The sequence below is a fragment of the Megalops cyprinoides genome, chromosome 16, assembly GCF_013368585.1.
Source record: "Megalops cyprinoides isolate fMegCyp1 chromosome 16, fMegCyp1.pri, whole genome shotgun sequence".
Classification (NCBI taxonomy): domain Eukaryota; kingdom Metazoa; phylum Chordata; class Actinopteri; order Elopiformes; family Megalopidae; genus Megalops; species Megalops cyprinoides.
The window spans coordinates 11,858,816-11,884,579 of record NC_050598.1 but is presented as its reverse complement, the minus strand read 5'-3'; the positions used below and the strand labels follow the sequence as shown (position 1 = coordinate 11,884,579).

The 25,764-nt window shown below is 45.4% G+C and overlaps 1 protein-coding gene across 1 annotated transcript in view; it reads left to right on the top strand.

Moving 5' to 3' along the window:
* The first annotated feature begins 1,168 nt into the window (after positions 1-1,168).
* Positions 1,169-25,764, top strand: part of LOC118791448 (drebrin-like) — a 49,453-nt gene continuing 24,857 nt past the window's right edge. Inside the window, exon 1 of the mRNA XM_036548808.1 lies at positions 1,169-1,380. Coding sequence (XP_036404701.1) covers positions 1,298-1,380 — 83 coding nt within the window. The 5' untranslated portion in view covers positions 1,169-1,297. The remainder of the gene's footprint in view (positions 1,381-25,764) is intronic.

Genomic DNA, 25,764 nt, shown 5'->3' with positions numbered 1-25,764 from the left:
ATATTTTACCCAGAGGCAATTCTGGGTTAAGTACCTTGCTCAAGGCTATAATAGCCATGCCCCGGTGGGGAATCAAACCAGCAACCTTTCTGTTATGGGTTCCACTCCTTCCCAATATGCTAGACTTCCGCCCCAGTGTGTGCAGGAGGGCTAGACTGGTCAGAATGTGTGCGAACAGTGATGTTTATGCCATGCGAAAAGCTTGTTTGAGTCCCTTGCGTTGCACAGATTGGTTTTCCCTCTGCTCCGTCACCCTGGCGGATCTGGGCCACGCTGGCGGGAGGCGCCGCGGCCCCCGGCGGCCCGACCGCGGACCGCACGGGGAGAGAGAGGCGCTCTCCGGCAGCAGCTGGTGTTCGCCGGGCGGACGCACTCTGGCACTCAGGCGCCGCTCGGCTGCCATTATTGTGACTGGCAAACCGGAGCGCCTTGGAGAGCTGACATCTCCCATGTGTCAGATATGGGCGTCTAGAGAACTCAGTAAATGCAGATCTCAGTCTCTCTGAAACAGTGAGCAGCGCAGCCGAGAGCTGCGAGAACTGAGCATCTTCACAGGGGGGCGTCACTGAGCAGGTGAGGTTCTCTGATCTGCTTCATTACTGGCTCTGTAGATTATGGTTTATTCCATCGTACCATCCTCATACAGTAATTCTAAGACTGCGATAACTGCCAATTTGAAAAAAAAAGGGATGGCCGAAAAACATTTTGTAGTAGAAACGTGTGCCAATCTGTAGACAGGACCTGTGATGCAACATTATACAACATAAGTGAATGAATATTGTAAGCTGCAGGAAGGAGAAAGTGAAGAAGTAAGCAGTTGTTAGCAGTGAGATCAACCATGCCTGATGACATGCTGTGTTGCTTTACCGGCATTCATCACTTTGTGGGGGGCTTGTGTGTTTCATCAGTTACACGGTCGGCGTTGATATCAACAATGTATTTGTATAGTAAACATGGAAACTGCCAGCTGAGTGCTTACGAAGAATTTTGGTCGAGGGGATTTCTTATCGATGACGTTATCCCGTATCCTGTTGTAGGTTTTTTACTTATTTATTTATTTATGTATTTATTTATTTATTTTGTGGCGCTAGGACCCGGCAGTTTTACTCCGCCGCCCATTGATCCGTCAGCACTAGGACCTCGCAGTTGGCAGGGGCAGCGCGGAGAAGCCCCGTCTCTTTGTTACAGTGTCAGTATCTGTCCCATTTCCACTCGGCGTTTCTGCAGCCTCAAGTCTCACCGCTCTGTTATTCCATCAAAGTGTTACAGAGCTCTGGATGATTGCAAAGACACCAGTATGGCTGTGAACCTCAGCAAGAACAGACTGGCGCTGCTAACAGCTTACCAGGATGTTATCAACGAAGCATCACCCACTGACTGGTAAGTAAACCCATCATGAGTCGGGTTGATTGGGGTTTTTATTGTGGACCAGTAGGTTGTCTATTACTAGAGTGGGCACAAGTGGGCATAACAGCCAGGATGCAGCAGCAGGTTTGCTAGCACATGCAGTGGTCGGTATCCTTTTGATTTCTAGTCTGGAGAAAAATGCGGTACGCATTCAAACGAGCTTGCGGTTTGTTTTTTTTTCTTTTGCGCGATCGATAAGTGAAGTGCATGAAATATAACCAATGTATCACATTCTGTGACTTTTGACGTATAATTCATTGCAGTGTCCATTCGCCGCAGGAGGGTAAGAGATTTAAGGAGGAAATGCATATTTTATAACTTTGCATAGTAAGCGTAATAAAACTGGGAAGAACACCATTGGTCGTGGTTTTTGGTCACAATTTCAAAAGACATGCCCACAATAAATTCATGCATCTGAAATATTGATACTTTTTGCCGAGTTAGATTGCACCGCGTTGATGGAGCTGAATCAATCTTCAAATATCAATGTTTTTTTTTTTTTTTTAACATGACCTGCGCTTTTGAAGTATGGGGATATGCGTAGCTTCATGCTGTGGCGGTTACGCTGCGTGAGCCAACTCTTCTCGCATCGCGGTGGGCGCAAGGGTGGGTGAGAGGTGACAGCTCTCTCGCACGGACCGCTCGGTCCTTAAACGCGCCAGCTTTCGTGCCACACCGTATCCACATGCCTCCTTTGCCCTGACGCAAATTGTGTGCCTGTTAACGATGCGCACGGGTATAGTCGCTTTGCATTCTACATTGTCGGTACGGAAATCGTGTGGGCAATGCGGTGAAATTTCACTGAATGTCACCCTCCCCTCCTTTTTTTTCTTGGATATTAAACGTAGCCTCAGAAAATGTCTTGCGGCGCGTATCTACCCCGAGGCTTTCCATGACTGACCTTTAAGGATCGCCTCTGATGTCAATAATCCTTCACTCGAAGAGCTGTTCTCTGCCTGATAGAATTATTCATAGGTGCGCAGTTGTGACCGGCTGGAGATGAACTGTACATTTCCAGAGGAAAGGATACCAGCGCTGACACAGACACCATGAACAGACAGCCTGCAGTTTCCCATCAAAATCTTCACTTTCTGTCTGAGGTTTAAACTCTTCGTGTAATTATCTAATTACCCAAAAATCAGATTAAAGCTGGTTAGTTGACAGTATTTACGAGCAAATCTGCTTGAAGCAAAGTGAAGGGATAATGAGCTTCAGTTCATACACATCAGGATAGAGCTCATTTGCTAGATTATGCTCTTTATCCACAGTTTTTTTCCTTGTATATGCTGCCTAAAGTAACCCTGTTGCAGTGCAGGTGTGGTTTAATGCACTTCACATGTAGACACATGGGGACGAATCATTTCTTTCTATTCTTCAAATGCAGCATTAACTGTGCAGTGATACTGAGCTGATGTGAACAGTATGTGATAAAAGCTAGCACGCCAGGTGCTATTGTTCAACGACAACTGCTGTCATATTGACACTGTTACGTGACTTTCAGAAGTGTCCTTACACCTCAGCATTAACTGCACTTGAAATTTCAGTCAGCTATGGCCAGCGTGATTGTTCAACATCGCCCAACAAGGGTATCAGTCCTTCCTCTGTGTAAACTTTGTTTCAAGCTTTTGAGGCTGGAACACTCCAAATGGAACCTGATTTCTGGGGGCTTGGTGATTGAGCACTCTGTGGGAGGTTGCACCGTGCCCTTTAGAGAGGCGCACCCACCGGGGCGCTTCTGGGGAAGACAGCGGGAGGTGTGGGGTCGGTGTGACAGGTTGTGGCACTGTAGCTTCACAGAGGGCACCTATGCTGTATTCTGAATTCATGCACCGGTATTGACTTACATTCACTCTCTCCTCAGGAAAAGGTTATTGCGATGAATGCAGTCTCCTGTATATGTGGAGGTTCTTTTTAGACTGTTCTGACCTGATAGGGTTTCAAACAGGGCCAGATGCTTGACATATAAGTGTTTTTGTTAGACTCAGAAGAGGAACAGTGGTGTAGAGTCCTCCCTGCTGGAGTCTTATGTTGTGAACTAGACATGCACACAGAGATTGCAGTAAATTTGACTCTACCACCCACTCTCGCAAGTGTTTGCCAGCGCCAGGCTTCCTCTGCCATGTTAGAATGTCACTGGAGCATACAGCCATCGTGGTTAATTGTTCTTATAATACATAAAGAAACAGACCGATTGGGCCAGCCTCCTCTTGATGTGCGCTCATTATTCACACTTGAATGAATAAAAACAAAGGCTAGGGTCATAGCCACCCCAAGCCCTGACATCAACAATCAAGTTCTGCTGTCCTGATCTCTTGCCCACACACCAAGTCCAGATGACAATATGTGACATAGAGGAGGGCATTTTTAAAATCAACATTTGTCTCTCTTTTGCCTTAAGAAGCTGTAGGAAAGCTTTTAATTTTGCCTTGCGCCCAGATATCACACTTTCGGTTCTTTTGGCTGGTGTCGCTAACAGACAGACAGAGACGTGGATTCGGCTGGAACATTAATGGTGGTAACCTTTGCCTTTCAGAAACCACACTGCCCCTGAACGTTGCTTGGCATGATAGATGTGCGGGATAATGATCAAAATTCTTTGTCTGTGGCACAGAAGTGCGGTGTCAGTTTGTGCAACTGGGTGAGCAGCATCACTGCTCATATGCGCTCTCCCACTGGCCTGCCCCTGTCTGCAGTCAGTCAGCCAATGGACACTAAGTTCTGGCACCTTCCTGTCATCCTCACTAGAGCTAATCAGCATGCAGTACTGTGTCACTTCTGTCAGAACTGAGTTTACTGTATGTCTCATTGACTGCAATGGCACTTGAAGCTATCAGAAACGTTGGGAAGGTGGATTAGGAATGTGTGTCTTTTATGGGGACTCCACTGAATCCCTTAAGACCATCCCAAAGCTGTTTTTATGCTCCGTCCATCCTCAGGACGGCTCACTACTTCCCCAGGCATCTGAAGCACTGGGCTTCCCTGCTGCCAGTGCTGTGCTTTTGTGGAAATGTCAGGACTGTTTAATCTTGTCCCATCATCCCCTGCTGCTCTAATGCATATGGATAGTCCATCGTGCTGAGCTGTGACAGTCAGGAGCTCCTCCTCCTTTAGCTCTGACCAGCTGACCCGTAGGTCACAACCTCAAACGCTTACATCAGAAACATGCGAATATCATGACGTGTGTGTGTGTGTATGTGTGTGTGTGTGTGTGTGTGTGTGTGTGTGAGAGTGTGTGCATGAGCAGCCAGTGTAGAAGATGAGATGAAACGGATGAGATGTTTTCTCATGATGAGCGATGAGGTAACTTCTCATCTGTATGCAAAAAGGAAGAGCGAGGCACCATTACTGATCAATTCACAAAAGCTGCTTCAGGCTGATTTCTTTGATGCTGCCGACATATTGCACTTCATATTGAATTTCAAAGTGACTTCTCATGCTGGTAAGAGCAACCAATAAAACGCACTGTACAGACCGCATCATCGGCTATGCATAATGCAGCGTTTTGGTCCTCCTAACAGGGGGTGGATCATACTCTAACAGATTCCTGATAAACGATACACCACATAAGCCACAGCTGCTGCGCAAGCCATTTTCCAGGGCAGACACAGCTGATTGCATTTGGAGGCATCTCTTCATAAACACGCATGGTCTGGAACGATGGAATTGCAGATGGTGAGCTGTCCAGTAAAAACAGTCATTAACAAACTTGTCCTATCAAAATGAATCACAATAACAGTTTTACAATCTTTACATGTTGAAGATTAATTAACATTAAACCATTAACAAAGATTGTTAGAGTTTCAACTTTACAGCTGAAAACCACACGAGAAGATGTGAGAGTATGAGAGTGTTTTTCTCGCTTTTTCATCACCCAGCCTTTTTCATTATATTTTTATGTCACATTTTAAGACTTATTTTTCTTAATGATACACAGTTAAAAAGATGTGGATGTGGGTGGATCTTTCAGATATTTCAATTTTATTATTCCCGGTAATGTCAGCAACTTTCTGTTAACCCAGTCACATCAACCAGAAAACAGTAAAACAAGATGGTGACAGTGTCTTTCGTCGTTAAAAACCTGATGGTGCCGCTCATGAATAACCCTGCACAGGTCCTTGTGTCTCACACATCACGTAATAACCGGAGGAGACGGCAGACTGTGTACACACAATTAATGAGTAAAATCTATGATTCAGAATGGAAATTCAGCAGCGTTAGTATGCAGAGTATGGTGTGTCAGTGGCTGGAGCTGCAGAGCTGAGACAGACCAGTAAGATTAAAAAAAGATCATACTACTGACCCAGAAATGAGGCGGCGGAATATATCCTCATTCTTAGGTGCAAGGATTTGGTTTCCCTTTCTAAATCTGCTTATAAAACCCCCTGCGTTTCCCCCTCCTGCTTCATTGCCAGCTCTCTCTACACGTTCTCTACCCTCCCTCCACACGTCTGTCACCCTGAAAAGGCGCAGTGCCAAATTACATTTAAGGTGCATACGAACGGGGAGCATGTTGTGGCAAAAGTTTGCTTCATTATGCTGAGACAGAATTCCCTGTTTCAGACCCTGCCTTGGACCCAGCGCGCTGCGTATGAAAGGTAACAGCATTAAGGGATGCCTCTCTCCTGGTTGTTTCCTGCGAATCGCAGAGACGAGACGTGACCCGCTGTGCTGGCGCCGGTCCCAGCTCTCTCTCCTCTCTGAAATAAGGGGGTTGGAGAGCAGTCAGAGACCAGAGCTCTCAGGACGTCAGGCTTTTTGCTTTTTTTTTTTCGACTGAAAGCACAAAGGAAGCCGGGGGGTGGAGGGTGGTTGGGGGGGGGGGGGGGGGGGGGGTTCTAGCTGGCGAAAGCTGCCAGGAAGTGAGAAGCGTGCGAGAACCCTTAGCTGTAAAAGCTGCCTGTTGTATGAATTGCAGTAAAGTAAATGAATAAATAAATAAATAAATGAAACTCCTATCTGTATGAAAGGCGGAATCCTATGCAGCTCCTTGAGTAGATCGTCCTGCTGAGTCAGCACCAAAATTCGCTGAAGGTCTGTAAAACTTATAGATGGTGGATCCTGATGGAGGAGAAGGCAGCAAAGAAGGATTTTGTGCTCAAGGGTCAGTTTTCAGCAAGTTTCTCAACATATGTAGCTGGCTTGGTCAGGGTGTAGGCTTACAGGAGTTTTCAGTTGCGCACATAAATATTCTATACATATTTTGAAACACTGCGCATTTTAAACATTGACCGAAGTTCTCCAGTTTATTGGATGGTGAGGCTCACAGTTCCTGTTGTGAAACAGTAGTTTGTAATGTATTGTTAGAGAAAAGCGACATCCCTCCCTTGCTGTGTACCTGCATGGGAGCTTGTGGGAGTCTGGTAAGTGAGGTCAGATATAGAACAAAAGTCAACTGACAGTCACGATTAATGTCACACTTCACACTGGACCGGACCCCTTACCTTGGGGGTAAATGGAGCTCACACTTGCACACACACACGCGCGCGCATGCACACACACACAGGCACTCACACACACACACACACACACACACGCACACATACATACACACACATCTCCCAGCACAGTTTGGATCTAAAACGCAGTGAGTGTAACGTTACCCAGAGTGCCCTGTTCTTACTGCCACCTTCCAAGCTCACTTCAAGACATACTTCAGATGCCCGTCTTCATTTTTGGTGCGTGCATTCATCTTGTAAAAGGAACGTATTATGCACTCTTGATCCATTTAAAGTCACTGAATAGATTTCTGAAGGCTTATGTGTGCAGCCCGTGGCCTTGGAGAAGCGAAAACGTGGGAGGATGCCTTACAGCAAGAGAGGACTGGTGCTTTGTCAGCATTAAGTATGATCAGATTGGCTTTTTCTGAGTCCTTTTTTCAGAGCAGGACCTGTTATATCTCAGTGTCTGTTCTATTCTAGCCTCGAGTTTGACTCCTCTAAGTGTTCACCTTTTCACCGCTCACTGTGGCTGTTGAGTGCCATCTCTTAACATCGCAGCAGCTGAAAGAGGAGAAAAAAGAAAAAAAAACATAAATGCAGTCGTTTATTTCAATGGAGTTTGACATTGTGTCATTGGAGCAGTGAGTTAAATCGTGATGTTCAGTTGTGGGCAACGTGGCTGCTGACTTATCAAACATTCATGTGCTGCAGAATGTTCGATGTTCAATTTTGACATGTTTTGCAATACTTACTGTGTGAGTCCACCATGCAGAGGTATTAGAAATTGCCTTCTCATAGCTTTGATTGCAGAAAAATGCTCCTCCCATATCTGCAGATGCATCACTGACCATTCGTCTTATAAGGGAATGTTTAGGAGAGTCTCGCCCCGGTCCACATTACTTGTCCAAATGGAATTCAGAATCGGCCCTCAGTGCTTTCCTGAGGTAAATCTGTCTGTGCTCACTGCACACTGTGTTCCCAGGCCTGCTCACTCCACACACACACACACACACACACACACACACACACACACACACACACACTCCTGCATAAAGACTCGGGCACACGCAGACATTCCTTTTAAAAAGCTGCAAATTTGGGCAATGGTAGTGACCCCAATACTGCAGGACAGCGATGCAGACGGCAACAAAGTTGTTCTGGCTGAATGGGGAACAGATTCAGGTGCGTCACACCTGGGCCTCCTCTGCCTCCGCTTGTTCTGCGGGGTCCCTCTAATACCCGCTTCACGCCGGAGACACTCTGTCCCAGACAAGTCTGGCTGAGGCGACGCCCGAGGAAACCAGCTGCAAGAGAGCGAGTTCCTCTCAGCGCGGGGGGCTAACCGTGTCACCTCCCCGGAGGGTGCCGCGCACGTGCGCCACACTGCCCCCGCTGGAACAACCAGGAACCACACGGGCGCGGGGAGGAACAATGGATGCCAGAGAAGTCAATAACAAAACAAATGCCCCATTCTTTCAGGGAAGCTTGTTCTTCCTATTTAATATTTTACCACCAGTGCTTAACTCTACACGCTAACTGAGTGTGGTCAGAAGTACTTTGTCTAATGGGGGTCAAACCCTGATGCTTTTCGCCAAACTGTCTTCCAACCCTCAGTTAACAGTATGCTTCCAGGCTTCCCATATCAGATATCTTACTGTTGTGCACTTGGCGTGCCAGTGCAGGAGATTTCATTTTCATCCAACCAACATGAGTAGTTCCATGCTCCTTCTGGATATGGAAGGGTAACCCAGAATAAAGCAGTGCATTGTGATGCTGGACAAAATAACTAGATTAATGAACCAAAACCAGCGTAGGGTGGTCCATGCCTTTGGGTCCTGCCCTTCAGGAAGCTCTTTCACTAGAGCAAGCTATCATCCCCTAGAGTACCACTAACTGCCCATCTTGCTGACAGAGAGAATTCTGTTCATTTTTCCTGATGCTCTTTCCCTGGAATGAGAACGGTTCTTATCAGGAGTCTTCGGTCAGTATTTTTGAAACCCCTGTGATTTTTGCTCTGAGTTCTGTCTGGGTTTAATTCAGCTTTCACTCGCTCTGAGCTCCGCAGTTGCCATATGCAATAATGCATCACTCTTTTATCTTCATCTCTCCATCCAGTCACATCGTCAAAAAATAGATCCTTCTCACTTGCGCTTCCCACTCTCACATTGAGGTTACCATAATCAAAGGAACTGTCTTGGGTCATGCTTTAAATCTATGAGTCAGATCTATGCATCAAAGGCTAATTTTTATGTTGTGAGCTAATTTCAGTGAATTCTGAAACTCTCTTCTCTCTGGTCTTTGAGAATGTTGTCCACTGGAAACTGAACTGTTCTAGCAGTTTTAGAATTGCTCTAGAGCTGTCATTGTTCAGAACTGACTGAACTAGACCAAAAAATGCTATCATCATGATCTGCATGGCAGATTCTGAATGGCAAACAAAAAGTTGAATGTATGAATAAGTGGACAGATTTTTCCCACTAACCATAAAGTACATTTCCTTTAATTTCTAATACGTTAGCTTGTTTCCCCATTAAGTCAATCACCCCGCCAGCAGTTGTTTTGATAGCAGGGGAAATGATTGTTCATTAAAAGCTGCAGTGCAGTGTTGATTGACTGGAATGTTCCTTTCTTTACATGAACAACTGAGCTCAGTGGCATGGAAAAATTAGGCCACCGAGTCCCCACAGGACTGTATGGGGAAAGCTGTTGCTTCAATTTTACAAATCAATTTATGTGATTTGTCACATGTGAGAAACAACACAACGTGTCTCTCAGTCCGAAAGGACAAAGTACTATTTCTCCACCGTCTTCATCCCGATCATGTCGTCGTTGCGAAAACAGCCACGTTTCCTCTAAAACCACAGTTTGCATATCACGGATGGATTGAAGCAGTTTTGGGTGTAGTCCCAGTCCGAGCACTTCAAATGGAGATGTGTTTATTTGCTGGAAAAGTCACTGTGTGTTTAAACTGACTGTGAGCACAGATGTTCTGCTCTTTGGTTCTGTGTAGAAAAATGTGTGACGCAAACAGTTCAGCCAGTAGCAGATAAAATGACTGTGGCTTAAAAAGTGAAATATAAGAAGCATCTCAAGTCTCCCTCTGTAAACTCAGCCCATTCTGTCCATCTCTTAAGCGTCCAAAAAGCGTGGCCCTCAGACAAGTTTAAATATAAAATACAAGCATACCAGTATCTGATTCACGAGCAAACTGTTGAGCTTTGTGTTATATAAGACATCCGGGCTTTCTCAGAGGAAATGGTGCTACATTCATGAGTAGCGCCTTCCTGAATTCTCCCCACAGATGGTTTGTAGAGTGAAATGGATGCTGGTACGCGAGTATGTGAAACCCTTGTGGAAGATGGGTTTTAAGCTTTTGAATTAGGTAGATTTGAGCATTCCCGAGGATGCAGAAATGAGTTGCGGTTCTGCGTAGCCCTTGCAGGAAACGCAGAGCGTGGCCCTTGCAGGAAAAAAAGGAGGGGGAGAAGGGAACAGACTGTTCATTCCCAAAGACGTGCGTCGCTAACGAGCTGAAGAGTTCGCCTCTGAGCGTTGGCTCCGATGTGGAGATTCTCCGCGCGTCCAGGCTGGTGTTTAGTGTGTGGAAGCCAGCCCTCCTCCTGTGGAGTCTGAGGCTGGTGTAGGATTAATCAGAGTCAGTCTCTCGTCAGTTCTTTAAATCCACCCTCCTTATGCAGCCCTGCTACCTCCCAGGTTAACTGTGAGGAGATAAAAGGAGACCTGAAGGGGCGCTGTTCCATCGCTACCTCTAGTGGTAAAATGTCGTTACTGCAGGAGCTGCTCAATCTACTAAGTCTGCAAGTCAGTCGCTGAGTGAGTGCGGGTCACCACTGTCTCTACAGCTGCCTCCTCCAGTCACAGTGTACAGTCCTGCCAGTCTCCAGTGATTTACAGTAGTGGTGACTTTCGCAGTCTGTGCATTTGCCTCACAGTAGCTTTCAGCAGTTTGTAAAGCTGAAATCCTCACTGATGTAACCGACTCCAAGGACGCGCGTCTGCGTGTCAGCAGCCAATCGGAGGCCTTGCGGAGTGCCAACACCATTTTCCCCTTTACACAAATTGACTCTGAGAGCGCCCTGGTGACCGGTCGACATGTTATCCCCCCCTGACTCAACATCGCAGTAACACTGAGAGAATGCTGCACTCCCCTGGCTGTCTGCTCTGTGTTGAGCTCATCTGACAAAAAAAAAAAAAAAACAGTGTTTGGTCTGGCTAAATCTGGATCGTGGGAGCGGGATGAGGGATTAGAGATCAGATCATACGGCTCTAATGCATTCCGCCGAAACGCCAGAAATGCGGGTTTATTACTGGGCTGATAGCAGCCCTGTATGAGGAGTAGCACTGAGGCGGAATGTCAGACAGATTTACAAGGGCAGGGCACTGTCTGCTTTATGTGTGCTCTGTAAATAAAAATATGTCTCAGATATGAAAATGTCCTGTCAGTTGTTTTTAGATCTGTAATCTGATGTTTCCTCATTTCTAGTTGAATGTTTTTGGACACTTTAGACCATTAGATCTGGGATTTGTACAGGATTTTTAAAAAAGTGATTGTGGTTTTGATTCTGGAAAATAAGTTTTACTTTAAGTAGGTTTCTTTTTTTTGTAGGTATTTGGTTAACAGACACCAAGGTCACTGTAACGTTGCTGTACCACTGCAAGATAGTTATTCATATAGCAGAACCTGGATCTGTTAATATAATCTGAAAAGATCTTAAGGGCTTAAGAGGTAGGGGGTAGCGGAGTTAGAAGTCATTTTAGGACAAGATGGTTAGGATGTTGTAGACTGAGGTATTTTGTGAATGTGCAAGCAGCACATATGGCACTGTCCTGGTCTTTAGTCTGGTCTGAGAAATGGGCCTTATACCCTGCAGTGCCTGTTCAAAGGTTTATTTAGCATGGACAGCAGTAGCGGATGGTTATGCGTTATGGTGGGTTTATAGGAATAGGAGTTGGTGGTGCAGTGCTGTTGGTGGAGGAGGAGGGGCTGTTGGTGCAGTGCAGTGGGTGGAGAGACAGAGAGTGAAATGTGAAAGGGGGTTAGTTGGGGTTTAAGCCACCAGCAGTGAGGAGCAGATAAATGTTTCAGTATGTATGAGCCAGACACCCGTGTCTGTGTGTGTGTGTGTGTGTGTGTGTGTGTGTGAGGGAGAAAGAGAGAGAGAGAGGCTGCTGCTGAGATCTTGTCTGCAGTTTGCTGAGGTAAGCTCACTGCACAGGAGCTGGGGAGGGCGGTTCAGTCCTCAGAGGCATGCTGGGTAGACATCTCGCAGCACTGCTCATCCTGCCTGGAAACAGCCCCCCCCTCTGGGGTGCACTCCATACCCGCTCCCTCTGCGGGGCCTTTTGTGTGCCAGCTTCGGCCCTCTGCAGAACTCCGGGCAGCGGCTCGTTTGCCTCTGTCTCGTCACTCTTACGAAACGAGACACAATTTAAATTCACTGTCACTAACAGATGCCTCTGAAAGCTGGCCAAGTGCTCCCCCTCATCCATAACATGCTGGAGTGTCTGTTTTACTTGCCTGTAATAATCGGAGGGGGATTAAAGTCTATATTACCTTACGTCATGTTGGCAGAAGGCCATGCTTCTGTATTGGGGGTGGAGGTGGTGGTGGGGGGGTTGCGGTTTTGGGTGGGGGGGTTGCCGAACGGGACTGGCATAGAAAAGTTTTACAATCCTGCAGATATTTATCAGGCTGCAGGCCACCGTCTGTGTGCTGTAGTTACAGACTGTGTGTGCTGGATCCTCTGCTGTCTCTGTGCTTTGGCAGTGAATTTGGCACCGAGCACTCTGCTTGCTGTTGTGACTGAATTGTACCTTTACTATCTAAAATAACATGTTAAAAGGTCTGGACATCACGCCTAAGGGTTATGAGTTTAAATCCCAGGATGTTATACCCTCTGATAAAATTAGCAGAGCAAGTCAGTTGCTCTACTAAATACCCAGTTGTGGATTTAAGGTTAGAAGTAGGGTTATAGATTGTTTAAATTGTTAATCTGTTAGAGGTTTTGGTCATGCTGGAAAGGAGTTCTGGGATTGATGCTTCATCCATCCTCTTCTGAGGAGGTCTTGTTTATTGGTTTTGATGTTTGCTCAATATAATTTTATTGCATGTGGCATAGATTGCACTCAGCCACTGTAGTGCACTCACTCAGAGTCAGTTTTCCACACTTCTCATAGGTTATTATGTTCATTTCGCTCATGAATATTTAAAACACAAAGCAAAATAAGTGAACACCCCCCCCCCTTCTGCCTTCCCCCTTCCCCTCCATTCCACAGGACCTCTAAAAATCTCAAGTTCATCCTTTCCATGATAAATAATTACAACTTGCATTTTTATCTGAGCGCGGTTCTTTGATTCATTACCCTGAAGGACTATAGATATCCCTACATTCTTCTTTCAGACACGGGGGAGGTGGATCGGAGTTGAAAATGAGAAGAATTCCAATTCTGATGCAGCGAGTCATTCAGATGAGTTAATAGGCTGAGGTCTGGGAGCAGTCAGAGAGGCACTTCTTCAGGAGCATCAACGTGATCCCTCAGCCCAGACTGCATCAGCAGATTCATACTGCGGGGAAATTGTGGAATCTAGTGCTGCAGTTCTATGCTATTCAATTATATTCTGTTCTATTCAGTAGTAATTACATTACATTATGGCACTTAGCAGATGCTCTTATCCAGAGCAAATTACAATTTTTTTATATGTTTATTTTTTTTATTTTTTTATATGTATATTTATACAGCTGGATATTTCCTGAGGTAATTGTGGTTTAAGTACCTTGCCCACAGATGCAACAGTAGTGCCCCGGTGGGGAATCGAACCGGCAGCCTTTCGGTTACGAGTCTTGCTCCTTTACCGCTATGCTACACTGCTGCCCCGTAGTTCAATTCAATTTGCATTCAAAACCGTTTCGACTTTGTCTGAATCCGGCTCAGGTTCATTTACGTCTTTCTTCTCTCACTCAGAGCTCAGGGGTTAATGTACCTGCGAGCTGAGGTTGCAGCGTAGGTTTTTATGTTGCTCACATCCAGGAGGTGGGTGTTTGCTGGGGAGATGATCTGTTTCGCTGCCGCCTCAGCATTGTGCGAGAGCGACAGAAAAAGGAGGCTGGAGCTCTTCAAGCTCGTGAGGGATTGGAACACCCACACACCGGCTCCCACCGTTCAAAGCTCGCTTCGGAGGGAGCGCTGCTCCTGCATCCTTTGAACATTAGCGGTACGAAAAAAAAAAATGACACGGTGAATGTAGGGCACAGCTGAGCTGTGGTGCTTTAGCACCACGAGGGGGTTTACATTGTGGCCCAAATGATCATGCCTTTCAGTAACCAGCTGCATCAAGTGGTTCTTTGTCTGAATTAATTTGAATTAATGTTTTTACACGGATGCTTCACATTTTTTTTTTTACCCACCCCATCACAGCCATGGTTTGTACATACTGCCTCCATGCAATGATAATGGCATCCGAGCATCCTGCATACCGGCTGTGGATGTGGTAGCCTCCTTTGGTAGGCCACTGGCCACTGGCCACACGGCTGCGGCCAGGCCGAGGCAGCACTGGAGAACAGCGGCGATGGCTCTGTTCATGTGGGAAAGATTTCCCCACTGCAGCAACCTGCCAGCTTCGGCTAACCTTTCAGGAGGAGCAACGCGGATCTCTCGAATCCGAGAGCTCTCTGGTGCGCCGCGGTTCTGCATTAATCAAGACGTGGTCTTGGTGGGAGCTGGCAGGGAGGATTGCCTTTCCTTTCATCCTCTTTCATCTCCTCCTACATCTCAGGCTTTTTTTTCTCCTCTACGCTCTCCTCACAGATGAGCCTCCTGAACGTCGCTGATAGAGAGTGCATGGGAGTTCTGCTGAGGTATGAGACATACATATTGCAGTAAATCACTCTGACGTGAAATATGCTTGATAGTGCCGCGTTACAATAGCAAATGAGTTGACAAGCAGATGGTTCTGCCAGCGTGGGTTAGGTAGGAGGGAGGGTGGGGTGCAGGTGAGGCTGAGAGAGAGGAGCTGTAGCGCCCCCTTTAGGTTGTAGGAAGAAGGAGACATCAGGAAAGGGGACAGAATACGGCAAAAGGTTGGACAGGATACAGCTCAGCGCACTGAATTTTAGGGACAAAAGCCAGAGGACATGGCCAAGTTCTTGCCAATGCCTGTATGCTGTATGAGCAGCAAGTGTGGTGTGTTGATTGAGCTCATTTGCAGCAAATACACTAAAAAATACACTAGGAATGTTCTGAGATATCATAATGTGAATTGAAGAGGCAGACAGTGGACTTATAAATGTTTTCAACTGGAAAAGTACATTCAGTTCTACCACTGGATAATTGCCCAAGAAGTATCACGTTTATTAAATTTAGTAAATCATACCGAATTCCCCCCGAAAGGAATGTCCAGCTACAGCTTCTGAATTCCAGCCTGCCATTCGTGCGTGACACAACTTTTAGCCACTGGTCAGTTTGTGAAAGACCCATCTGTGTTTGCGAGCCTTGGCCTACAGCATTATGCTGGTGACCTGTCAGCTCTCTAGATGAGCACTCTTTTGATACATATATCTGGGGAATGGTGGGTATTCCTTCTTCTTTCCCATGCTATTTATATATCAGGACAAATTTGTTTTTGTACGCTAAGAAGCCACCAAGTAAATAAATTATTGTAGACTGTGTAGCTAAAAAAAGTCCTTTACCAAAGGCCATACTTACAAATGGGTCTCAATTGCCCTACCCCATCATGTTAAACCTCATGTCTGCTTTTTTTCAGGAGTCCGTGAACATGTAGTCCAGTGAGAGGACCAATATGAGCACAGCTGAGTTTGTAATGGGCCCTTTGGCTCAGGCAGAGTTATCAGTCTTCTCTAATTGGCCGTGCTGTTCATGGGGGAGGGGCCAGCTCTCCCAGGAGTTTCTCTGCTGCTGCTGCGGACAGACTGACTGGCCCGCCGTCCCTCAGGTCGGGTTATTAATGGCACCTGAGATATCAGGGGAGTGAGGATGCTGTAGGTACAGCTCCAGATCTTCATGGTCTCATAGAAACGTGTCAGTCACGTTACATGACATGTTGCAAACACATGTGGTCTTTCAGCAAGTTCCAAAAGGAGTACTAGTATCATCGGAAACTAGCCGGTTAATTGGGCTTGTGTTGTTGTGGGGTCTGCTATGGAGATTGATCCTGCCAAATTTAAATAAATACATACATGTTTAAATAAGCAAATGACTTTCAAAATAAATACATGTTAAAATAAATTAAGCATAGTTTGAAACAATTTAATGCATTGTGGAATAATGAAATAAATACAGAAATAAAACAAAATGTGGATACTGACTGCAATGAATTTTATTTAGTCTTGTGTTTCAACTTTTATTTTTGAACAATGTTATTTTTGTAATTGTAGATGTCTTCTGCAACTTTGAAAATGCAAATTTAATATCACTGCCTTTTTCAAGCAAGAGATTATCAATCAGAGCTAGTAATTGAATGTGCAGTAATTCAATGTGCAGTTGGCTACTAGGGCAGTGCAACAGGTTGTTATTCCTCCATCTCAGCAAACTTTTGACTCTGAAGTTCAGTACAAGTTAACAGTAATACCAAGTATTTGTGGCACATCTGAGCTAGCTACATCTCTGAAGGAGTAGCTATATAGCTTGATGGCTTACTGGCTATCTCTTGATATCCAATTTGACATTTGCTCATCAGTGGTCTTTTTTGGGAGATGTTACAGTATACATGTGTTGGTATCCACCGCTGGTAGCTAATAACTATGTCCATAATTTCCATAAAGGGTCATCATTTAAATTGTTTTTTCTGTTGACATCTTTGATTTGCCTTAGTTCACCACAAATGTATAAGCTAATCAGAGTGAAGTTGCCAAAATTGCAGGTGATGTAAAGCACAAACTTAACTTTATGTAACTCCAATACATAGCTCCAAAAGCTATCTGAACGGTTATGACACAGAGACCCAATAAACTCTTGCAAAACTGCTGGCCAGCTAGCTAGCTTTTTACAGCTTCTCTATTTTAGCTTGCTATCACTAGCTGTGACCCTCTCTGTTATGCTGCATCATCTTATTAACCAATCAGAAGTCATATTAATCTTACATGTTGTATACTCCCTTTTAAAAATCTTATGTTTTTTACTTGTAAAAAACATTTTTTACTCTTCTATTTCTTCCTATTATAATACAACCGGAGTATACCCTCTTACATGTCGAAATACTGTCATACATACACACCTAATTGTGGATAGCCTGTCAGAGCAGTAGGATCTTCATACTTCTGTTCGTTTCAGCTCAGGGTTTTGCATGGCATTCCACGGTGAAGCTGTAATATTCGCTGCTGAAGGAATGCTCCTAAATATAGGCTCTGTGAGCCACCCTTCGTGTTTCAGTACGGAGGCATTTTAATGTGGATTGAGCTAGCATTTTCACGAGCTGTCACCATATGAAAGCAGATGAAATGCAAAATGCAACCTATTCATCAAACACTGGCTAACTCAGCGGCAGGCATAAAATGTAGGTCAGCGCTCCCTGCCTATGCCCCGCTACGCACAGCACAAGGTTTTTTTGGTGTGGGAATCTGGTTATGTTCTTTTCATTTAAAATTTTGTCATTGAAGCGGAGTGCAATCTAGAAGAGCTTCTCAGTGTTGTGTTGTTCTGTGTTGCCTGTTTAGTGAAAGGGAGTCATCGTTCAGTGGAATGGCGGTTATATTCTGACTGGTGCAGCCTTGTTCTAGGATAACGGGGGTGCTCTGCGCCCCAGGTGAATCATGTTGAATGAACAGCTGCAGTCTGTGAGCTGGTTCTTGGGTTCATGCGCACACTCTCTGCTTTTGGCCCAACAGAACACTGAACAGCTCAAGCCTGTAGACCCCCCCCCCCCCCCATACACCTCCTCCCACTCCTCTCCTTCTCCTTCTCACCCTCCCTCATCTTTCTGCACTCACAGTCGCTCCCTCTCTCCCCCGTTTCTCTCTTTCAGCACTCCTTGTCCCCTCTTTCCCTCCCACCATCTCTTTTTTCTTTCTCTCCCTCCTCTCCCGCTCTCTCTCCCCCTGTTGTTTGTGCTGCCTGCGCTCTGACACTGTCCCAGTCTGCCAGAGTGCCCCGGCTGACCCCTGCCTCGTGGCTCGCCTGTCTGACTTTCCAGCATGCGCTCACATCAGAATAATGATTTCACCGCGAGGTCTGAACTGGTCCGAGGGAGGTCTCAAGGCAGACATACCGCCAGCGGTGACCCAGCATTGCTTCAAGCTGTGGAACAATGGAGAACTGGTCTACTGATTTGGTTGCTCAAAATAGTATCACAAGGCATTGTATATATTCTGTGTGTGTGTATATGTGTGTGTGTGTGCGCGCACACACTCACGTGCATGTTTGTCTGTGTTTTGGATGCATCTCGTGAATTCACAGCAAGGTACCAAATAATCCCAAGGGTTTATGACTTTTTATTCAGAACTGAATAGGATGAGGCATACAACCCCCCAAAGCCATCTCCACACGGGAGTAATTACTGAGAACCTACACACACACACACGCACACACACACAGAAAGAGCAATATCCCGTATTTGGTTCCCAGCATTTCAGGGAATCGTTTTGGCAGCCGTTTAAAGCCTTTGTATGAGTCATTAAACCGAGTCTTTAGCGTGGCAATGACTCTTTAAGAGATGGAAAAGGAGCTGTGTGGAGATCAGGCCTGTTTGGAGACATTCAGAGGATCCAGCCTCCCTGAGAACTCGTTTCACAAGAAGCTGCTGTATAATTGCATGTGTTTACACACCAGTGCTTTCCATTAGGAAATTCAAGAGGGAAAGCCTCAACCTTCACTAAATATGCCACTATTAATGCAAAAAAAGTCATGTATATATGCAGGCTGACATGAATTAATCTAATCAGTAAAAATGTGATTTGAGAGTGTGAGAGATTGACTCAACCATCAGCCCTTATAAAAATGCATTATGTTTCAGCATCTTGAGTTGATAATAAACAGTCTGTCTCTGGAGCTGGCAGTTCTGTGTTTGGTTCTGATACATCTGTGCTGTTTGCAGAGCGGGAGAGAATGATGGCTGTCGAGATTTTGATACAAAAGGATAGTTTACAGCCCAAAGCTCCCTGACTGTATGGTTCCCATCCAATTTACGTTTGATAATAAGCTCCACACAAGAGGTGCATGGTATAGGTTTCACGGTTCGCAGGGGATGTGAGAGATTAGTAGGAAATCGATAAGATACGAAGCGTTCCTCCGTTTTTCACAGGGGGGAGGAACAACAGAACTGGGAGCAAGAACATACCACAGCTATTATCAGAAAAGTGAGAAGGTATCAGAGCCATTTAAATGATACCCATTACAGTCTTTAAGATACAACACACTAAACGCTTTCTTATGACTGCACTATTGTGATAACCATCTTCACGCTATTCCACTGGCAGCTTGGTGACATCATTCAGAACAAAACAAGTGAGCTTTATTTGTAAATACTGCTTTCAGTAATGACAAAAAATGAAAACCCATTCTTTACTTAGTGACAAGACTTCAGGTTTGCCAGGATTCTTGAATGCAGAAGAAAACCTGTCAAATCTCCAAACCGTGGGAGCGTGGAACATTTAACAAATTCAGTGTTTTTAGTCTGTCTCTGCGCTTGCGGTCAGGCTGTGATGTCGGTGGGATTAATGGGACTGAAAAGATAGGCACATCGACCAGGTGGTCAATAGAACGGTCAATAGAGCACACTCTGAGCTATTAAGGAACAAGCAGCCTGAGCCAGTCTGTGTCTGCTGGACGCATTCGATCTGTTAATGTTTATACTATACTGGTTTAAAGGGGGAAAATGGCAGCTTTTTTTCCAAAGCAACAATATGTACTCTGGAAGAAGGAATGTACACTTTTTCAGTGAAAGGACACATTTATGATTTGTCATTTATTCATTTTTACCTCTGTGTAAGACTCACTTGCTAGATGGATATTATGGCCCACATGACATTTAATTTCAGTGTGGTTTTTGTCAGACATTGAGAAACCAGAATTTAAATGACTGCTACTTTTCTCATACACATACAATAGTCTGAGTTTGGCAGTAGTGACAAGTGGTGAAATTATATTCTGTGAGCATTCAAAGCTGTAAAATTTGCTTAAATTCATAACTCAATGTTAAGGGCAATGCACTCTCTGGTTAGACTGACATTGACTGCATCGCTGTTATCATTGCTGTCTTAGAGAATGGCGTAAAGGCAGTCTTTATTAGAATGCGTAGTGAGTGTTTTGCTAGTGAGTTGAATATTGTCACCAGCAGTTTCAGCTCCGAACAGAGGAAGATCTGATACTATTGTGGCGCTTGCGGTGAACTGTAGCTCCATCTTGGTCTCCTCTTCCACGCTTCCATGTCAACGCCGCTTCTTGGAGCCTCGTCTTGGCCATCTGGTGCAGAGTTCAGTGAGGATTCTCACCTCCTGCTACTGACACCAAGGAGGAGAGGAACATTCTGTCTCTGCGAGAGCCGCCATTTCCTCTCGCATGCTCACGCATCTGTCCGCTCCGTATCTGTACAATACGCTCCGTTTCAGAGCAATGTTGTGGGAAAAACCCTTGGAATGACACAGTCCTCTCCGGCCTTTCCTGAACTAACATGCATGGCTGATGTTGGATGCAAACATTCCCGATGCACCCAGAACCCAGCGTTGTCACATAGTTTAACATGCAGATATTTTCCACAGGAACATTGTGGCTGTTTCATCCAGTGTCTACACTTGTAATGTGTGGAGTGATAGGACAGTACAATATGTCATGGGATGCTGTTCATGAATTATTCCAATAATTATGCAAAACTTTGAGACTTTCTGCTGGTTTTGCAAATGGTTATGTGGTGTCATGGCAATGCAAAGTAGGTGATTTTCTTCGCAGACTGCATTCTTTCTCAGCAAATCAGCACTACTCCGTATGCTCCGCTGCAAAGCAGTAAGACCACTAATAACTATTGCAGTAGTTTGTATTTCTTTGTGCTGTCACTAACCATAAACTTCTCAAAACCTTCCCTGTCAATCTCAAAAATTATTCATCTTCTATGGCTGAATAATCATGCCATTATATTCAAGGCAGGCATCACTACCAAAAATGTTAACTAGGGCTGGCTACTGCTTTGGAAAAAAGCATCAGGCTGAAGGAATTGCTTTCTAAGTTGCTCTGAACAAACATGCACGCACGCATGCACGCATGCACTTGCAGTTACTTTATACACATGTACAGTTTCTTGAAGTCCAGTAACTGTGTGTTTTTTGCTGTATATTGATATATCTCTGCACTTACTGTGTAAGATGCCACTATAATGCTTCTTAATGAAGGATGATGCCCCTTGAATGCTTCTTTCTCTGCTGTTTATGCGTATTAGTCAGTTTATACTGTTCACTTAACCGGTACTGAGCCGTGGGATACTCGTTCTCTTGGAGGGAAGTGAGAGGTGAGGTTGTGCTCTGGTTCCGTTGGAGGCCAGTTCTGATACACGTTGTTTCACACTATCTGGCTGTGCCAGCTCCAGTGGGAGAGACAGCAGCATTGTGCTCGTTGCAGAGGGATGTCATTCTGACAAGCAGGCGCCTCGGCTGCCTCCTGCTGCTGGTGACTCAGGGGACGCTGACACCAGACGTCAGACAGTAGCACTTCAAAACCAGCCTACTCCTCTTATCGGAATAAGTTATAAATTTTACAGTCTGTCTTCATCTTTGACATTTGAAGGTCCTTCCTCGTATGCATTTCTACTCGCTAACGTGTACCTCTGCTTGGTCATGCGGCGCTTCTAATATTGTTGACTCCTTACATGGCTGTTTGCTTGTGTTGTATTCTGCCTCAGTTGTAAGTCTGGATAAAAGCATCTGCCAAATGAATAAATGTAATGCAATGCAAATGCAAATTTCTGCCATTGGCCAATTGTGGCCATGATTTGGGTTGGCAGCGCGGTGCTGCTCGTGGCTACACCGGATTAGCCAAACGTGTCAGGTAAGCTTAGCCTATTTGGAAGTCTTTTCTGTGTTGTGTTCATGACTGTACATAGCAGGTGGAGTGGGATGTGTGTGACGGAGGGAGCTGCAAAGGAGACGGAGGGGGGCGGGGGCGGGGCCCCGATCCTCTCGTCGGAAGCTCTGATTGGCCCTGAGGGAACAGGTGGCGGAGCGGGGCCCTCTGCGAGCGGCATGTCAGGAGGCGCACGTCGCCCACTAATTACAGTGGCACGGAAAAAGGCCGGGGTGGATGAAGCCTGCGGGAGGAGACGTGACAAGGAGAGAAAACACGCAGGAGGTGCACACACTCTCGCTGTCAGTCCAGAGATTACCACGCAGGCCTGCCTCACTCATGAGCTCTTGATAGGGGTGAACTGAATTGGATTATTCAGAAGTGCTGTGTACGCTGTGATGCAGCCTGGATGTATTGCGGCTTTTTTTTATCTTTCGCCTGTAAAATTATACCCACATAAAATAAGCAAGTCCGGCTCCAGCTCCCTTTATTTGGGGATTCTGCTTCATTCAGCCACAGCACCAATAAGAAATGTGGCCAGTTACAAATCATTGCTGTGGATTGAAGCACTCAGGAACCAAGATTTAGGAGGTACCATAGGGAATATTCTGGAAATTTGTCGAACTGTCAGGTCAGAGGAGCTTCAGTATTCAGTGGGATACGAAGCACTAGGCTCTGGGTGACGCAGACCTTGTGAGAAGACTGTATTTAAAGCTCAGTAAAGCCACCTCCTGTCACTTCAGCTCGCGCTGATAGTCGTAGAAGACGCCCTGGAAAACGCTCTGAGAGCACTGACCCAGAGACCCATATGTAAGCCGGAGGATGCCTGGAATTAGAGGCAGACTAAGGCTGTGTACACACTCACTTTTACAACAGATTGAATTCAGGTCAAATGTATCATTTCACACCCCCTTCATGATGCTCGCTTGGGTTTGTAGTATTGCATTGTACCGAAGCCTGATTATCACGCAGGCACACGGATATTAAAGTCATGATGCAGTTGAGCTTTCTTCTCTCAGGGTGAATACTGTACATCTTGAACTCAGGGTCAATAAATCAGTCGATATTTTGAACTGGCAGTACAGCATCCTGGGGATCTGACATAAGAAAGCTATTGTTGAACAAGGGCTGAAGGGTTTAATAGAATTATCAGTGAATGAGTGGGGACAGAGAAGGTGTTGGTGGGGTTTTGATGATAACAGTGGCGCTGCCCAGAGGCCTTGCAAATGTTTATTCATTTTGGGAAAGTTAAAAAAATGAAATTTTCTCTGATTAAGTTCCTTTGGTATCCCTGTTATAAGTGTATTCTAATGTAGAATTTAAATTCTCTTACTGGATCCAGATGTTGAGACTTTCACAGTGCATCCAGTGGGTTCCCGTTGATTGTGGATAGATTAATCAGTTTTTTTTCTTTTGAGATGTTAAGCTGACAACCAAAATTTAAAGGAAACAGTTATTCTTGCTGATTACATCTATACAGAGGGTTTAATGGCTAGAAGCACAGAAGTGCTCTTTATTTAACTTACATATTGGGACTCTTTCAAGTCATGCACTACTCATGCCAGACACACGCTCATAAATTCAGTGGCTTAGTTGTGCATAAAGTGTTCTGATCTGACAGACTGATTTGTGTGGCTCAAGGTGTGTGGGAAGGAGGACAGTTTGACCAGAGGATACAGAGCAAAGTCTGATAACGTAAGACTCACTGAACTGAATCACTGAATAGATCATTCTGATTGTGACTGTCTCACTTTTTTCATGTCAGACACTGTAATGGTGTCTATGGAGTAATTCCAGTTGTTGTTGACTTGTTAGGAGATCTGCTAAAACATTAATGTTACAGTCTTTTTAAAAGGATGCTGTTTACTAGATTTTGCAAGCTTAAAATACTCTTATTTTCAGATTATATTTTATAGGGTAGGAAAAATGCAGCAACAGCATAGGAGTTTAAACTCTGCTTGGGTTTACTGAAGGGACGTAAGTGAACTGTATAAAAGCACGCAGTGTGTATCAGGGGAATCATTCACAAATAGGGCTGAATGGAAGGCTGTGAGCCTCTGATACCTACGCTGTTGCATGCCTTGCAAACCTGGGCACAGTGTCCAATAGAAACACATCGGTTCCATAAGCCTTTTTACGATGTTAATATTTAAACAGCGTTTGACACCACTCCAGAAAGCCGTATGCCTGGGTTCCTCTGGGAGACGCTGTTAGCCCCGTGAAGAGCTCTGCGCTGCCCTGACCGCTGGGCTCTGTGTCAGACTGCGGCACTGGCACAGCCCCTGTCACAGCTTTCCTGCTGCACTTTTTGCATCTTATAATCATTAGAGGGGTGGCAGTGTAGCATACTGGTAAGGAGCAGGGCTTATAACCAAAAGCTTGCTGGTTCAATTCCCCACTGGGGCACCCTTGGAGGAGGTACCCGCAGTTGCCTCAGTAAATAAATACCCTGCTGTATAAATGGATAACGTGTAAAAAAAAAAAAAAAAAAAAAAAACTGAGACACATGTAAGTCGCTCTGGAGTGCCTACTAAATGACAATAATGTAATGTAACAGGCTGATTGCAGTGCTGGTGATGATCCTATAAGGCAGTGTTTCTCGACCCTCTCCTGGAGTACCCCCTGCCCTGCACGTTTTAGATCTCTCCCTGCTCGAACACAGCTGATTCAAATGATCAGTTTGTTATTAAGCAGAGTTCATAACGAGTTGATCATTTGAATCAGCTGTGTTGGAGCAGGGAGAGATCTAAAACATGCAGGGCAGGGGGTCCTCCAGGAGAGGGTCGAGAAACACTGCTATAAGGCACAGAGCTGTCCTGTACTTGTGATAGAGGGGCTCCTAAAGTAGCGATTTGTGCCCTGGCGCATGAACAGATCACCTCTAGTTTTTTTGGCAACAGGGCTGGCGTCTGTGGCATCCTGGCGCCATTTGGCGTCTCCGCTTGTCGGTTTGGCAAACGAGACACAAGAGAGTGACTGTGATAGAATGTAGAAATTTGTCTGCATCGGAGAAAGTGCCAGCAGCCAGTGTACTCTGACATGATCTATGGCAGTTATTTTGTTGTGACATTAAACCAGTTCTTTTTGGCATGCTCTATGTTGCTGACAGCGGCGGTGATTGGTGTGCAAGAGTTTGGCGTGGTGAGGGGTGTGAGGCCTGCTGTGTGCTCACGGTGCTCCCAGACATGTCTGTGACAGCTCAATACAAAGGAAGCAATTGTGATGTTAAAGCCAGGCTGTCACCGTTCTGCTACTGTGATAAGAACAATATGTCCGAGAAGGCAAGACACAACAGTTTGAAGGATAATGGGAAATTACCTTCAGGGGGATGACAAGAGTTCTAAGCATGGGAAATATTTATGTTCAGTTTGTGTTGAAGGCTTGGAGCAGAATTGGAAATTTGAGGGTGGTCATAATGTGGTCTATCAAAGAGCATTGCAGTGTGTCTTTAAAAGAAACATATTAGACACGCACGCACACACACAAGCGCAACCACACACAGATGTGCGCAGAGACCCATGCGCTTTCCCGTACAAAGCCTCACAAATGTGGAATGTTTCCCCCCAGAAATGGTCTTCGTTAGTAAGAAGATCACCTCTGAGAAGAAAAGTAAATGAGTCTTAAATGCCTGAAGAGTGAAGTCAGCGGCTCGGGCAGCGGTCCAAGCATCCTCCTGGGGACAGGCAGTGTAACCCTCTGTCTGCCTTCCTGAAGGGGGGCGATGGGTAGGTGGCTAGGTTTGCCAAAAGGAATGCTTTTGAGTTGGGCGAGCACTGAGCAGACTGCGGTGATAGGATCAGCCTCCAGCCTCCAGATGGCAGTAGAGATCTTGGCTGCGTGTTGCTTCAGATGCCTCAGGGAAGCTTTACAGTTAAGTTATAGGGCATTAAAGATTTTG